Source organism: Phaseolus vulgaris, chromosome 6 (genome assembly GCF_000499845.2).
Source record: "Phaseolus vulgaris cultivar G19833 chromosome 6, P. vulgaris v2.0, whole genome shotgun sequence".
Lineage (NCBI taxonomy): Eukaryota > Viridiplantae > Streptophyta > Magnoliopsida > Fabales > Fabaceae > Phaseolus > Phaseolus vulgaris.
In genome coordinates, this window is record NC_023754.2 from 24,210,180 (window position 1) to 24,226,663 (window position 16,484).

The following is a 16,484-nucleotide window of genomic DNA, read 5'->3' on the forward strand; positions in this document are numbered from 1 at the left end:
ATCGACTGTTATCGGACCACACACAAGCAGTTACCCTTAAGGTTAGGAATGTGTTGGAGATGCAAAGATCATGAAGTAGTTTTATGAGATTAAATTAGACTTAAAGTTTACTTCGTAATAAATGATAAGTAAATAATAAAATATTTTATGAATATAAGAAAAATAGTTTTTAATTAATTATTAATGGCAAAAGCCTTTGTAATTAGTTGTGTTATTAACTATAGTCAAATTTTCTTCTTTGCGTGTGCTGCCGAGTCACGTAACAAGAAAAAAGTGCACTTTTGACTTATCCTTACAGTACTGCGTGATAAAAGAAAAGTGATTCTACTTTTAATTTTAAGAACTTTATTTAAGATAAGATGTGTTTTCTTCTTCTTTTGCATGAGGTTGATTGTTTAATTGGCATGTAGTACGATTGTTGAAGTTTTATTCTGTTAATTAATACAAAAGTATTTAAATTTTAAAATAACTATTGTAAAAATCAATAAACTTAGTGTATATTAGTTTGTGATAAAATCAAATATATAAAATTTATATTTTGAATATATATATAGTTATAGTTATAGATGGAATTTATTTATAAAGAAACTAACCAAAATTAAATAAAAAGTGATGTTGAAAACTGAATATTGCATTTGATCAATAATAACATCACTTAGAAATTGATGCAAAAAATAATTTAAATATACATCTATCTTTTCAAAACAAAACTATAATAAAATTTCAAACTTAAAAAGTGACACTCAAATACGACAATTAACTAACTACACAAACTATTTCAATAAATCTTAAATCAACCAATATTATCAATTTTGTTGTGAAAAAATAGTATTCAAATGTTTTTTCTATACTCATTCTTTGAAAGTTTATTTAAATTTTATTTTGTAGGAATATATTTTAGATAATTAGAATGATTGTATTTTGTTAAAAATAATCTAGAGTTTAAAGATCCATTGAAATAAAAATTGTGCTTGAACCGACTTTAGAAAAAAAGAAGGCAGAATAAAGAAAATAGTTAAAATAATTATTTTCAAATTTTGTACTTTAGTAATACCCTAAAGAATAATTGAAATTAAGAAAGCTTTATCTTTTTGTCAAACTAAACACCATTTTCTTCTTATTTATTGACCGGTTAAAAACAGAATAGCTTTTTTTGTTAGATACATTGGTCAACAGTGATATATCTACGTTAAATTTATGGCTATTTTAATAAACAATTTTCTGTTCGATATGATATTTTTTTATAATAATGTAAATTCTTTTACTATACAATGTAAAATATATTTTTGCAATTCAATATATGGGTTTGGTAGAGTTAGTTATAACTACACTTCATGGTTGTGTGGTTGAAGTAGGGAATCAGAGTAGGAGCAGTGGACGAAGATGATTATGCGCTCATTAGCGCCAAACCTTAGACAGAACACGAGTTCCAGACTCAACCCCAACCACCTTTCAAACATCATCGGAAACATCAAACATTCTTTTTACCACCAAACTTTCAGAACCAACTTTTCGTCATCATCTGTCACTCATTTCCGCCAAGACATTTCCCAAACCAACTACCTAATCGCCTCCCACGTTCGCCGAGGCGATCCTGTCTCCGCATGGATCCTCTTTCACTCTTTACGTCGCGCGCGTGCCGTTGTCGATGCCTACACCTTCACCTCCGTCTTGCGCGCTTGTACTCTCTTGCATGTTTCTCAACTCGGGATACAAGTCCATGCCCAAATGCTCAAAACCGGTGCTGATTCCGGAACCGTCGCGAAAACCTCGCTGGTGGATATGTACTCGAAGTGTGGGTCTTTGGACGAGGCAGTGAAGGTGTTTGACGAAATGAGTCAGCGAGATGTTGTCGCTTGGAACGCTTTGCTTTCGTGTTTTTTGCGGTGCGATCTTCCTGTTGAGGCTGTTGGGGTTCTTAGGGCAATGGGGAGGGAGAATGTTGAGGTTAGTGAGTTTACTTTGTGTTCTGCGTTGAAGTGTTGCGCTTCTTTGAGGGCGTTGGAGCTTGGAAGGCAGGTTCATGGTTTGGTGGTGTGTATGGGGCGTGACATGGTTGTTTTGAGCACTGCTCTTATTGATTTTTACTCCAGTGTTGGGTGTGTTGATGATGCTTTGAAGGTTTTTTGTAGTTTGAAGGGTTCGAAGGATGATATGATTTATAACTCGTTGGTTTCTGGGTGTGTTAGGAATAGGAGGTATGGTGAGGCATTTAGAGTTATGGGCTCGGTGAGGCCCAATGCTGTTGCGCTTACCAGTGCTCTGGTGGGGTGCTCTGAGAATTTGGATTTGTGGGCAGGGAAGCAGATGCACTGTGTTGCGGTTCGACAAGGTTTTACTCGTGAGACTCAGCTGTGTAATGCTCTGTTGGATATGTATGGGAAATGTGGGAAGGTTTCGCATGCCCAGTTGTTGTTTGATGGAATTTGTGAGAAGGATGTGATTTCTTGGACTTGTATGATTGACGCTTATGGAAGAAATGGGCGGGGACCTGAAGCTGTTTTGCTGTTTCAGGAGATGAGGATGAGGAAAGAAGGGAGGAAGGTGTTGCCGAATTCCGTGACTTTTTTGTCTGTTTTATCCGCTTGTGGTCACTCTGGACTGGTGGAGGAAGGCAAAAAATGTTTCAAATTGTTGAGGGAGAAGTATGGTCTTGAACCAGATCCAGAGCACTATGCTTGCTACATAGATATATTAGGCCGAGCGGGTAACATAGAAGGGGTATGGTCTGCGTATCACAATATGGTTGAGCAGGGTACTAGGCTTACTGCAGGAATATGGGTAGCATTGTTGAATGCCTGCAGTCTTAATCAAGATGTTGAAAGAGGTGAATTGGCTGCAAAGCATCTCTTGCAGTTGGAACCCAATAAATCTAGCTATATTGTTCTTGTATCAAACTTCTATGCAGCCATTGGCAGGTGGGATCGTGTTGATGAACTGAGAAGCATCATGAGGTCAAAAGGGTTGCTCAAGGAAGCTGGGAATAGTTGGATTAAAGTTCTGGGCTTCAACCAACATGTCAGGTCACTATCTGTTTGATTGTTCAGCTAGACGGAAGTGAACCTTTACTGTTATTGGTGGATTCTGTTGTACTTGCCAGTATAAAAACATCATTAGCTACATTTGATCCCGCAGTGCGTATCTATCAACCCCTCATTCTTTTAGATCATTGATTAGCATTTGATGTTAACAGATCAACCAGTAAGTTACTTTTTCCCTATTCCTCCAAAACATTTCATCTATCCATTCCTTTGACTTGTAAGAAGTGGTTCATATGATTTGATTCACGATCAATTCATCGTCAGTGACAGGTTCTGAAATAGTACACTCGTGATCGTGTCTGACATGTAGAGAGGAATGTACCTTAGTGCAGTGTAGCATGTATATAGTCAATAGTCAATCTTTTAAAAGACTATTGTCCAATTTATATAATTGATTTTATAGATTAAGTGCATATGTTTACAATTGTGGTATGCGAGGTGTTGTCATGATGATATAAATGCTATAGGAATTAACCTTTTTGGTTTGTCTTTCCGTGATTTTTTCTCTCGCTTTTCTTTGTCACTGTTATCTGCTGTGTGGCTCTTTATGCGACTATTTGTAGTTAAGTTTGTGGCACAACATACTTAGTAATTTCTTACACCCCCAAAAAAGGATATATTTTACCTTCGGACATTACCGAGTGTTACTCTTTGTACGGTACACCACAAATGAGTAAAAAGAAATATCACCATCATGATAACCTCTACTGTTTCGATGTCCAATTGTCCCTCTCTCCCTTGCTTATATTAATTTGACAACTCCATTTTAACTTTTTTTACCGGGAATTTTCACTTTACTGTGCTAATGCCTCTTTTACAAGAAGCACTAAAAAATTTCCAGCTCCGGTTTTGAGATGGACAAGATTTATTGATAATAAATTTTCATAGATAAAATACACCTAAACGTGGACTAAATTGATATTTTAGAATCAAACCAAATTGAATAAAAAATGAAACGAGTTTTCAGATTTTATTGGTTATCCATCTCTCTGAGTCCATGCTTAAAGAATCTACTTTCCTGGTGGTAGTGATGCTTAGATATCAATTAATACATGGTTTCTACTCTAATTTGCATTACAGTTCATGAAAATGAGAGATGCTAGGATAGTGAGATAAGATTTGGTTGCCTAACTCGGAGACCAAGTAGGAAACAATGATCTGATTGATGTGACTACTACCTTGACCAACCAGCTATTTTATGACGCATATGAACAATATTGCATTGCATTGACAAAACTGTCTAGAATCCATTGTGAAATAAGTTAATAGTGAAAATCTAATTGTAAATTTGTTGCATGTTTGTCACACTGGTTTATCTCATTAAACTACTAGCTTTTTTTTGTGATAGACATCGGGTGCTGCTAGTTCTTCCAAGTTTGTGAGCCGCGAGATGAGCAAAGTTGAAGCCTTTGGAAGGTTTGTTGTCCATTTGTTAGTAAAATGTTATTATGTAAAATTAATTTTGTGTTTGGGTTATAGCTTATTGGTGTTAAAAACATATGAAGGAGTTTATGAAAAGAAAAAGACTTCAACTTAAAACTCAATCAAAGCCAACCATGAAATTAATTCCTTCTGACAAATTTGTGTGAATGTCCGTGTTCAGGTTATACTTTCTCCAGTTGATTCTGTAGCAGATACCTATCGTGCATTACTACCTGAGGGTACACGTACACCCATGGAATTCCAACGCACCCTTGAGCTTAAGGTTATAAATTATAATTAGCTTGTTCTATCGAAATCTCTAGTTGATTAATTGCTGGTTTTTGCATAATTTCTTTGTTCTGGACCTCTGATTATTGAGAAGATGTCTGCCAAGGCTCTTCTTATAGAATATATAAAATAAATTTATAGTTAAGTCGACGACTGTATAAAATTATTCAGTTCATTGTCAATTTGGCTCACTAATTCTAGCTGAGCAGTCATAAGCAAATATGTCATCCTCTTGGGATAACAGTAATGTTATATATGCAAATTTGAGGACCTAACAAAGCAGCACTTTGAGGAATCAATTGGTGAAAATTAGTAATTTAGAAAATCTGTCATTGTAACAAATAAAAGATCGGTAATTCAATGGACATTACATCTTAGGAAAGAAGTAATGCTATATCGCAGACTTGAGGAGCTTACATAGATTAGTAATTTTGGCAAATCTATCACTGTAGCAGATCACGGATCACTAATTCTATAGTCATCTTTGGTAAATTAAAATGTTATAACCAGTAATCTGATAGGAACCCTGCTGTGTCGTTACAGAAAAAGTGGTAGTAATCCTAATTAGACTGGTATAATGAGAAAAGGAAAAATGAAAAGATATAAAATTTCATCGATGAGTTGCAAGTCTCTCTTCCCAAATCTTACCAAATTCATGGCCACTTCTCTCTTAGTCTATCTTAGCTCAAATCCTCAATAATTCTGCCGTGGCACCCACCATGGACGTGGTGCCGATTGATGACTGATTTACGGTAAGTATACCGTGTTGTTAAAAGTAATAATTTGTTCCTAAAGACGGATATGCAATCCACAAAGAACACAAGTAAAATATTCATTAAATAGAAAACAAAATAACAAAGTTTGTTGGAAGTTTATTATGGTATCAATGATTATTGTTGGAAGTTTTTTTACCTGCATTATTAATTGATCGGGCCAAATGTTGAATAGATGTCAATGTCATTCCTGAAACAATATTTGTAATATGAATAGTATTATTTCTCCTTTCTCTATAAGTTTTTCTTCGTATAGATATTCCATTTGTCTTTTAAAATAGTGTACTAACCACGTTCAGTAACATGTGTGTTACTTGGTGTTGCTTCGTTACCGTTAGGTCCTTCAAATGTCAAGTTAAATGAATGAATGAATAAAATTATACAAAAAAATTATTAAAAAATAATATTTGTTGTGTTATATAATATTTTTGTTACCTGCACTATTTATTGACCGAGCCAAATGTCGAATAGATGACAATCTCCTCCTTGAAACAATATTTGTCATATCAAGAATATTGTTTTTTCTTTCTCTTTAAGTTTTTCCTCGTATAGATATTGCATCTGACTTTTTAAATACTTTTTGGAAATTGACATCTTAAGCATAAAAGTGTACTAACCAAGTTCAGTAACATGTGTGTTACTTGGTCCTACTTCGTTATCGTTAGATCCTTCAAATATCAAGTTAAATGAATGAATGAATAAAATATAATAAAAAAAATTAAAAAATATTTGTTGTGTTATATAACATATTTTTTACCTGCATTATTAATTGATCGAGTCAAATGTCGAATAGATGTCAATCTCCTTCCTGAAACAATAGTTTTAATATGAATAATATTATTTATCATTTCTATATAAGTTTTTGTTCGTATAGATATTTCATTTCGCTTTTAAAATATTATTTAAAAATTGACTTATTATGCATAAAAGTGTACTAACCAGGTTCAGTAACATGTGTGTTACTTGGTCCTGCTTCGTTATCATTAGATCCTTCAAATGTCAAGTTAAATGAATGAATGAATCTATAAAACTATAAAAAAAATTAAAAAATAATTTTTGTTGTGTTATATAACATGTTTGTTACCTGCATTATTGATTGATCGAGCCAAATGTCGAATAGATTTCAATCTCCTTTCTTTATAAGTTCTGCGTTGTGTAGATAGCTCATTTGTCCTTTGTTCAATGGTCATTCTTCGTTTTCTTAGAAAAATTATGTAAAAAATTCTAAAATATAAATCAAAACTAAAAGTAAAATAAATTATGAAAACACTTTCATAAACAATTAAAAAACATCAAATAATAGTATTATAGTACACATCAAAAGCAAGTGTTACTAATTTTAATGACAAATCACTAATGCAAAACAAACATACAGCAAGAATTATAGTTGACATTTTTTTTTATATGAGTGGTAAACGAAAACAATCAAAAGCACCAAACAATATTGATTTATGAAATAAAAATATAAAATAAATAATTAGTATGTGACAAAAAATTAGATAGCATAAATAAAAAGTATCTTCAGAAAATAAATATGTATGTAAAATATGATAATATTTAAAAAAAACATATTTTTAAGTATAATTTAAATATATTTTTAATTTATGTGATTTTTTATTATTTAAATACAAAAATTAATTTTAGTTCTTGAAATTAAGTATTGGGAGTCACTACTGTTAATAATTTAAGTAAGTATTGAAAACGTTACAGTTAATTTTTTATTTTTTATTAAATATAATTTAATTATGTTTTTATTTTATGCCATTAATGAGTAACAGAGTCTTCAACTCGGTAACGATTTCATCCATTCGAATCCAACCCCGAACCATCTACTATTCTTTTCTTTTTGCAATCTAATGGATTTGGTTGGCTTCCAATTTTGATTTCTCTGTACCCAACAAAATCCCAAATCACTAAATCCCAAATTCCAAATCACTAAATCCCAAATTCCAAATCAGAACCCATGCACACAAAGTGATATTTTTCATGAATTAAAGGCAAAGTTTTATCGAGGGTTCAGATTCGAAAATCCAAAGGAGATTCCAAGACTCGTATAATTAGAAAAGCTATTTAAAAAATGGTGCTGCTACCCTCCATCAGTATCAGTTGAAAATTCAAGAACGAAGTTTGAATTTTCGGAAAATTCAAGAACGGACAGTACATCAACATGCGGACTGCTTATGATCATTTCTCAATGATACACTTTTATCCGGTAAGTTTTTTTTCTGTTAAAATCCTAAACTTTTTTTATGGTGTTATTGTCATCATACATTGCATGAAAGAACAAAACTCTAAATCTAAAGATATGTTACATATTGCATTTCTATCTTTTACTTTATCTACTTTATAATTGAAAAAAAAATACATACTTGAATATGTGAATCTGGAATGATATTACAGAAAAGCCGTTTGAAAAAGGTGTTTAATGATATAAAAGATAAACAGAAAAATATGCAATTTTGAAATTTTCCCGAACAAGTCTCATTTTGTAATGTTTAATTTTAAATTTAAGATATAAAATAAAATTAAAACTGCTTTTAAAAATAAAATTAAATAAAAATATAAGAATAAAATTAAAAAAAATAAAATAACAATTAAAAAGGAGAATCCCTTTATATATAGTTATAAATAAAATATGTAAAACTGTTTAAATTCTTAAATTAGATATTATATTATAGTTATTTTATCTGTTAATATCTATCATATATTTTAATATAAAATATTAGTTAAATATATACTTATCATTGTGGCGGTTCACCCCTCCTATGGTGGAATATCTTCTTTTTCCTTTATTATTCACTTTTCAAAATCTTGATTTTGGGCTTGGCCCAAAAACCCCAAGCCAGAATAAAAGAGGGAATAAGTTCTTTGCGAACGTAAATCTTTTTTCACGAAGAGAGTCCTCTTTTACGAACGTGAATCTTCTTCACGGAGCGAGAACGCTAAGCCTGGAAAGCAATTATAAGATGAGCCTTCTTGGTCGTCGAGTCTCCTTTGAGTCATCTATGGTAAAAACTTACTTCCTCATCCGTTTTTCTGTTATTTTCTCTTCTCTTTTCACATGTTCTTTATCTAGGTGCTGCTCTGCTTTTATATTTCTGTGTTTTTTCTCTTAAAATTTCTGAACCAATTATTTGTTTTTTCTTACGTTTGCTTATAAAACATTGTTCCCAATTATTTTTCCACTTATAGATAATGTCAAGCACCCAAAACCAAACCCATGCATGCTCAAATTACTAAATGAAATATTAGTGTTTTTTAATCATGTTAAGAGTTTGTGATGACAATCATGAGAATGTTGAAAATATTATGAAATCAGTTTGTCATTATGCTATTTTTAATACGTTTGTCATTTTTGTCGTTTTTTTAGTGGGTGTAAATTTGTCCGCCATGCCATTTTCGATATTTATATTACGGATTATTTGCTGACCGCCATAGGGGTTATCAGCTATTGATAACACTGCCATTTACAAACCTTACCATAAGTCTTATTACCCTAGTACATGGATTATATGAAGATACTGATATAATTGCTGAAGAATCGAAACTGATGAGGAGCATGCAATGCATAAATCCAACTGAAGATATGTACAAAATAAACCAAATAGTTAAATTATCTATACTAGTTAATATTCCGTAATGGTTCATGCTTTGCTTATGGATTCTATCACATGAGGCATATCATTTGGTTTTTCAGAAGCAACTGAATGCATGATTTGCAAACTATTCTTCATGTTTGGATGATTTGACTTGTGTTTTCAGGGTCTGAAAAAAAAAGCTGATCAACAAAACATTCTTCATGACACCAACAAACTTGGGCCTGGAATTAAGCAAACTCAGGTTGCACCTACAATTGTGCCAGCAGCTCCTGTGGTATCTAGCCCCTCTGCGGTTGAACTCATCGCGTCGAGAGAGGATGTTCTAACTAGGGCTTCTGCACTTGGACGAGTAGCTGCCGCGTCGAGAGAGGATGTTCTAACTAGGGCTTCTGCACTTGGACGAGGAGCTGCCACCACTGGGTTCAAGCGCTTCCTAGCTATAACTGAAGCTACCAAAGACAGGAAGGATGGGCCTTTCAGGAAGCTCTTTAATCCGTAATCAAGATAGTGCTACAACCCCATTTTTTTGGCCAGTGCCCTTAAGCTTTTTGTGTTTTTTTCTTCTTCTCTTTGATTTTTTATGTAAGTTTAATATCATGTTTATCTGATTTGACTCGAACAACTGATAGCTGATAATACAGAGATCTATGTACAAATTTGCATCATTCCTTCTGTAGCTAGTAAGGCATCACACTATCTAGGTAATCAAGGACGGTTAAAATTGACATGTATGTTTGCTGCATTGTGGAAGTGTTGAATTTTGTGTAATTGATCTTGAGCTTTATGGTAGAGCCTAGAGGAAGATCTTATGCTAAGAGGGGAAGGATAAGGAATATGTAACTGTTAGTTTAGGAATGATACCAGGAAAAGCAGTTACTAACCGGAGATTTTTATTTTGAAAAAATGAAACCAACCGGATGCGAATTCTATTTTCTATTTTATTCTTATTCTAATATTTATTTTATTATGAATATTTGGTATTTTTGTTAAATGTGAACTAGATTTTAAAAATATAATATAGTTTTGTTTTAGAAACTGCTTTTTCAATATGTAAGTATCTGCGAAAAATTACAAAATATATATAAATTATTTAGTTTTTTTTTCTCCTTTGGTTTCTATTTTCAATTATTTTTTTTATACTTTTACTTATTTATTTTATGTTGTAATTCGATTTTTATTTAAAAATACGTAAATAAAAATAATAATAATAAATGGTATATTTTATGCAACTTGATTATTATTATAATTTAATTAATTTAGATATTCGTTAACCTAAAACAGAAAGACATCTCAAGTATAATTTTTTTTATTTCGTCTTCCATCTAAAAAAAATCAATTTTTTTCATTAATATATATATATATATATAATTTGATATTTAAAAGATATAAATAGTATTTCATTTAAATACAAATAGATATATGATAATACAAATTTAATAATACGATAAAATACACATAAATAATTAACAAATTTCACTTAATATCAAAACTACACTTATTTAGTTAAAATTTATTTGTTTAACTTTTTAAATATATTAAAATTAGTGTAACTTTAAAGGTGAAAAATAATCTAGATTGAGTGGTTAAAATAACATCATGCAGTGAGGTCCTATAAAAAACAAGTAATTATCATGCCTTAATGCCTTTTTATTCTTAATTCAACCATAAATACTGACAACTAATATTGATACAGAACATATATAGATATAATCATATATATATATATATATATATATATATATAAAAGTACAACTAATATTGATAGAATGTATAAGTAAATTAAAATTTCTTAAATAACCAATCAATATTTTACGAAATTGCAATAAAATACATTTTAAAAAGGAAAAATCAAATATATTATTATTTTTTGTTAAATTATATACAATTTGATAAATATATAAAAATTATAATAATAATTTATATGAATTTTTGAATAAATTATAACGGATTATATTCATTGATACATAAATAAAATATATGGGTAAATTTCCTTTTATTTCCATAACTAACACCCTTTTACTTTTATTTCCCTATCTAGCACCCTTTTGTTTTTATTTCTCTATCTAGCATCCTTTTATTTTTTATTTCCCTATCTAGCATCATTTAAAAAATAAATAAAAAAATAACAAATTAATTTTTTTTATAATTTTATTTTGAATGCATTAAAAAATAAGTATTTTTAATGTTTAAAATAGTTAGAAATATAATTAATGAATAGAGAAATGAGGTTTTACAAAATAAAAATTAAAAATTAAAAATGTTTAGTTTAAAATTATTTTTTAAGAATAAAGAAAATAAGAAATTAAACCTTACAACAATATAAAAGTTGAATTTATAAACATAAATTAATATTTATTTTTATTATTATTGATGGTGTAATCCTGTTAATTTCAAGTAAAAAATATTGAACTGTCTACCCTAAATGCAAAATCTTAAAAAAAACTAATGCAAATGCTACACTTAATACTTAAAAATGAGAAGAAAAAAATACAAAAATAAATAAGTATAGAAAATAAAAACAACAATAATAAAATAAAAACAAAAATAAATAAACAATGGCAGAAAAAAATAATTAAAAACAACAATAATAAAATAAAAACAAAAAACAAAAATAAATAAACAATGGTAGAAAAAAAACAATTAAAAAATATAAGATATAAAATAAAGACAAAACAAAATAAAATAAATATAAAAGATATAAAAATAAATAAAAATCCAAGCAATATAAAGATAAGAGATATAAGACGATACTAAATAAGCAGATGTTGGATCATAAAAAAGAAATGAAAGATGACCATTCATTTAATATTTTATTCAATGGTACATTAAATAGTTTGTGCAAAATGAAACATAACATAATTAATGATGAGAAGTGTACAATCCAATAATGTTGGGACATGTTCTTTTTGTGTGTCCTGATGTTTGACAATATGAACATTTTTTTGTTCGATCATGTTGTTCTCTTATGTTCATATCAGTCTTTATTCGACTTAACTTAGGTCTCCCCCTTGATGTTATTTTCATGTCAGGACTTGGGCATAGTATTTGACCAGTGTATGTAAACCAATACTCTTCATTTTTTAGTTTCATCAAATAGTCTTTAATAACATGAAAGATTTGTTGTAATGTTGTTGTTTTTATTTTCTATATTTATTTATTTTTACATTTTTCTTCTTTTTATTTTTAACCATTATAGCAATTGCATTAGTTTTTTAGGATTTTGCATTTAGGGTAGATAAACACTTCAATATTATTTGTGCGTTCAATATTAATTAATACTAATTGACTTTGATTTTTTTATAATTATATCTTGTATTTTTTACTTGAAATTAACATAATTAGATCATCAATAATAATAAAAATAAATATTAATTTATGTTTATAGATTTAATTTTTATGTTGTTTTACAGTTTAATTTTTTATTTTCTTCATTTAAAAAAAAATTAGACTAAACATTTTTAATTTATTACTTTTTTATTTTTATTTTGTAAAAACTTATTTATTTATTTATTGATTATATTTCTAATAATTTTAAATATTAAAAATATTTATTTTTAATATATTAAAAATTGAAATTATAAAATATTTAATATATTATTTATTTATTTATTTTTGAAATGGTGTTAAATAGAAAAATAAAAAGTAAAAGGATGCTAAATAGAAAAAAAAAATGCTAAACAGGAAAAAAAAAAAAAAGTGTAAATGGTGCTTAAAATATAATAGATACTTGTGATTTTTGTGTATTGGAGATTTCGTTATAAATTGTAATTTTTATGAATTTGTACAACAACATCACATACTATCTCCATTATTGTTTAGTTTTCCTTTATCTGGAAGAAGTTTGAAGGAACGTTTAGGGTTTGAAGTTGTGAGTTTTGTTTCTGAAATCCAATCGGAACAGTGAGAGAGAGAAATGGCGTTGAAATTTTTGAACAAGAAGGGATGGCACACGGGGAGTTTGAGGAACATAGAGAACGTGTGGAAGGCTGAACAGAAGCATGAAGCGGAGCAGAAGAAGTTGGAGGAGCTTCGCAAGCAGATCCAGGAGGAGAGAGACCGCACCGAGTTTCGTCTTCTTCAGGAGAAAGCTGGCCTCGTTCCGTAATTTCTGTTTCCCATTCAATTCAATTCAATTCCTAAATTTCGATTTCGTTAGGCTTTTCATTTTCGATTTCGTTAGGCTTTTCATTTTCGATTTCGTTAGGTTTTTCATTTTCGATTTCGTTAGGGTTTTTATTTTCGATTTCGTTGGGGTTTTCATTTTCGATTTCTCATTCCTGTTTCATTGCAGGCACCAGGAGAGGTTGGAATTTCTGTACGATTCGGGATTGTCCGTCGGGAAATCTTCCAATTCCGAAGGATTCAAGGTCCTTGAACAGTTGCCGAAATCTGATGCGGCGGATGCTCCAGGCTCCTCTGCTTCTAAGGTGTGTTGGTGTGTTGTGAACTGCTAGGGTTTTTGTTTTTATTATGGGTAGGGTTTGTTTGATGTGAATTGGTTTACTTACGATTGAATGGGTTTGTTTGCTGTAGGAGGGTGCAAGCGTGCCTGGGGCATTGTTTGAGGAGAAGCCTCAGTCTGCCAATGATACTTGGCGGAAGCTCCATTCTGACCCCTTGCTCATGATCCGCCAACGTGAGCAGGAGGAGCTGGCAAAGATAAAAAACAACCCTGTTAAGATGGCTATGATAAAGAAATCGGTAAGTTTTTTTCTTCTTTTTTTTATTGTAAAATGAGATGCCATTGCCTGTCATTAACAACTTCAGATATAGATTATGCTTCCCTTTTCATACCAGTTATTGTTATTCTTAAGATATGCTATTTTTGTTTTATAAACTGTTTGTTTCAAAGGAACTGAGGAGAGGGGAGGGAAATAAAACCCTTTAATATTAAAGGGGAGGCATGAGTTGCAGGGGGAGGGATTTTGGCCTCCTAATTTCCCCTGCCATGCACTCTGAACTTCTAACCAAACACTTGAAGGAAATCGTAATTTAAAAATTTCACTCACATCACATCTAGCTAAACATTATTAAACACATCTTAATTTTAGAAGTTTCCCTACCACCTAGTCTGGATCACATAGTATTGGACTTTCAGTAGCAATAAGAAGATCCATTTTCAATAATTTAATAATCTTAGGGGAAAAAGAATTGGTTATTAACTATCCATTAATTACATTAATCCATGTAATCCTTTTGCAAACCCCTCCTCCCCCAATGGCCCATTTTTTTTTGGATTAGAGTTAAGTATGGATGGATTGTTTGGACTGTGAATAATGGATTACTTTCACCTTTGGGTGCAAACCTGTGCCCATAGCAGCCACGTAAGTGTCCATGCAATTTGAGGCTGCTGCTCTCTTTCCTAGTGACTTTTGCTTCTGTCTGATATGGTGTATAATTCTATGAAATTTAGAACTGCATTGCTTTTTGCAAACTCATGTAGGCCTTTTATTTTTTTCTTCTTCTTTGATTAGCTGATTGGGTTTAGATTTTGAAGAATCTTTAAATTGCTTATGAAAACAATTGTTATGGTTTACTTTCAGCAAGACCTATTGTTTAATGTTGTGTCTAATTTAGGGCCTGTCTTAGTAATGCCTGGTATTGTTGTTAGATTGAAGGAACTGAAGACAAGGAGAAAGCACATAAAAAGGAAAAGAGGAAGAAGCACCGTTCTAGTAAATCAAAGCATAAAAAACAGTCTGATTCAGAAGATGATCCTACTGAAGGGAGGAAAAGGAGTGATAATGGAAATATTTACAAGAATCATAATAAGGCTCAATCTGATTCAGGGTATCAATCAGATGAAAGAGAAAATACGAGGAAGGATCACTATGAAGACAAAAAATACAGGGAAAGATCACCCGGCCACCAACAGAGACAGAGAAAGGGAAAAGACTACAATGAAGGTGCTGATGACAGAAATTATAGCAGGTCGAAGTCAGAGAGGAGTGTCCGTAACAGTCAATCAAATCCAGGGTATGAATCAACTGAAGTTGAAAAGAGAAGGATGAATCACTATGAAGATAGAAAATACAGAGAGAGATCACCCAGTCACCAACAGAGACAAAGAAATGACAAAGACTACAAAGAAGATGCTGGTGACAGGAATTATAATAGGTCTAAGTCAGAAAGATATGGTTCAGAAGATCAGTCCAATATAGATGCCCCAAAAAGTGGAGGTGGGCGATTTTCTGAAACAAGCTCCAACAGATATTCTTCTTCACATGAACATGGATATAAGCGCAGAAACGTGGCTCCTAAGCTTTCAGAAGAAGAGCGGGCTGCTAAACTTAGGCAGATGCAATTGGCTGCCGAAGTGCATGAAGAACAGAGATGGAAACGTATAAAGAAGGCTGAGGAGTCTGATGCACGTGAAGCAGTCCAGAATAATAACGCTAGTGGCAATAATTTCTTGGATAGTACTCAGAAAAGTGTTTATGGTGCAGACAAAGGGGGAAGTGCATCAATAGCTGAGAGTGTTCGTCGTCGGACATATTATTCTCAAGGCAGGTCTGGTGGTGAAGGAAATGCATTTCGGCGATGAATTCTGTGTCTTTACTTCACCAATGTAGTAGACATCCCTCCTGCATCTGTCTTCTTTCTTGGACTCCTTTGTTGTATAATATGTCAAAAACTGTTTAATTTCTATTCGATAATATATGAAGAATTCATAGTTCACTTTTTTCATTACTAATTTCTAATGTTCCTTGATGGTATACTGTAATTTTATTATTATTCTCATTAATTATGAATGATACTCAAGATATTTATATAATTAATTTAAATCAATTATTTAATTCAAAATAAGTTTTCAATTTATATATTAAAAACTTGACTAAATTTAAAAGACCAATGAATAATCTTTTTATTTATTTTCAGACTTTCGTATGTTAAAATTGGATAGCAAACTTAAAAGTGAACATTTTTTAAAGTACGTGTAATTTAGTTTGCTTTTTTTTTTTAATTCCAAATGTCAAGAACTACCAAAAAATCCTTTAAAATGTCAATTAGCATTATGTTAAATTTTAACTTTTTTATAAAATCCATCCAACATATTTTCAAACATACTCGTGTGTTAAAATTTATAGTAAACAAATTAAAATTAAGCATTTTTTTAAATTAAGTCTCATTTAATTTTTCTTTTCAATTTCAAATGTTAATAAGATAAAAAAAGAAAACTTTTCAAATGTCAATTAGCATCATGTCATATTTTAAATGCATTTCCATGTAATAGCTACTCAATACACATTTAAATTATCCATTATGTTAGGATTTTTAAAGTAAATCAATTATTTTCAAGTGGAATTGAGCTCAAATTTAATTTGATTCAACCAACTTTCATGCATTCAATTTTTCATCCA

The 16,484-nt window shown here is 30.8% G+C and overlaps 2 protein-coding genes across 5 annotated transcripts; both read left to right on the forward strand.

Annotated features, from left to right (window-relative positions):
* The first annotated feature begins 1,321 nt into the window (after positions 1-1,321).
* Positions 1,322-9,423, forward strand: LOC137832090 (pentatricopeptide repeat-containing protein At5g66500, mitochondrial). Of its 4 annotated transcripts, none has more exons than XM_068640077.1 (4): positions 1,322-3,023; positions 4,390-4,457; positions 4,645-4,746; positions 9,287-9,423. In XM_068640077.1, exons 1-2 carry the CDS (start codon positions 1,384-1,386, stop codon positions 4,421-4,423), a joined length of 1,674 nt encoding a protein of 557 aa, XP_068496178.1. In that variant the 5' UTR covers positions 1,322-1,383; the 3' UTR covers positions 4,424-4,457; positions 4,645-4,746; positions 9,287-9,423. The 4 variants fall into 4 exon arrangements, with proteins under 4 accessions (XP_068496178.1, XP_068496179.1, XP_068496180.1 ...); XM_068640079.1 differs by having other exon boundaries at positions 1,323-3,201; XM_068640080.1 differs by having other exon boundaries at positions 1,323-3,134.
* Positions 9,424-12,866: 3,443 nt separating this feature from the next.
* On the forward strand, positions 12,867-15,810 carry LOC137832092 (uncharacterized). The gene is made up of 4 exons (XM_068640081.1): positions 12,867-13,224; positions 13,415-13,550; positions 13,657-13,824; positions 14,735-15,810. Exons 1-4 carry the CDS (start codon positions 13,037-13,039, stop codon positions 15,665-15,667), a joined length of 1,425 nt encoding a protein of 474 aa, XP_068496182.1. The 5' UTR covers positions 12,867-13,036; the 3' UTR covers positions 15,668-15,810.
* The last annotated feature ends 674 nt before the right edge of the window (positions 15,811-16,484 follow it).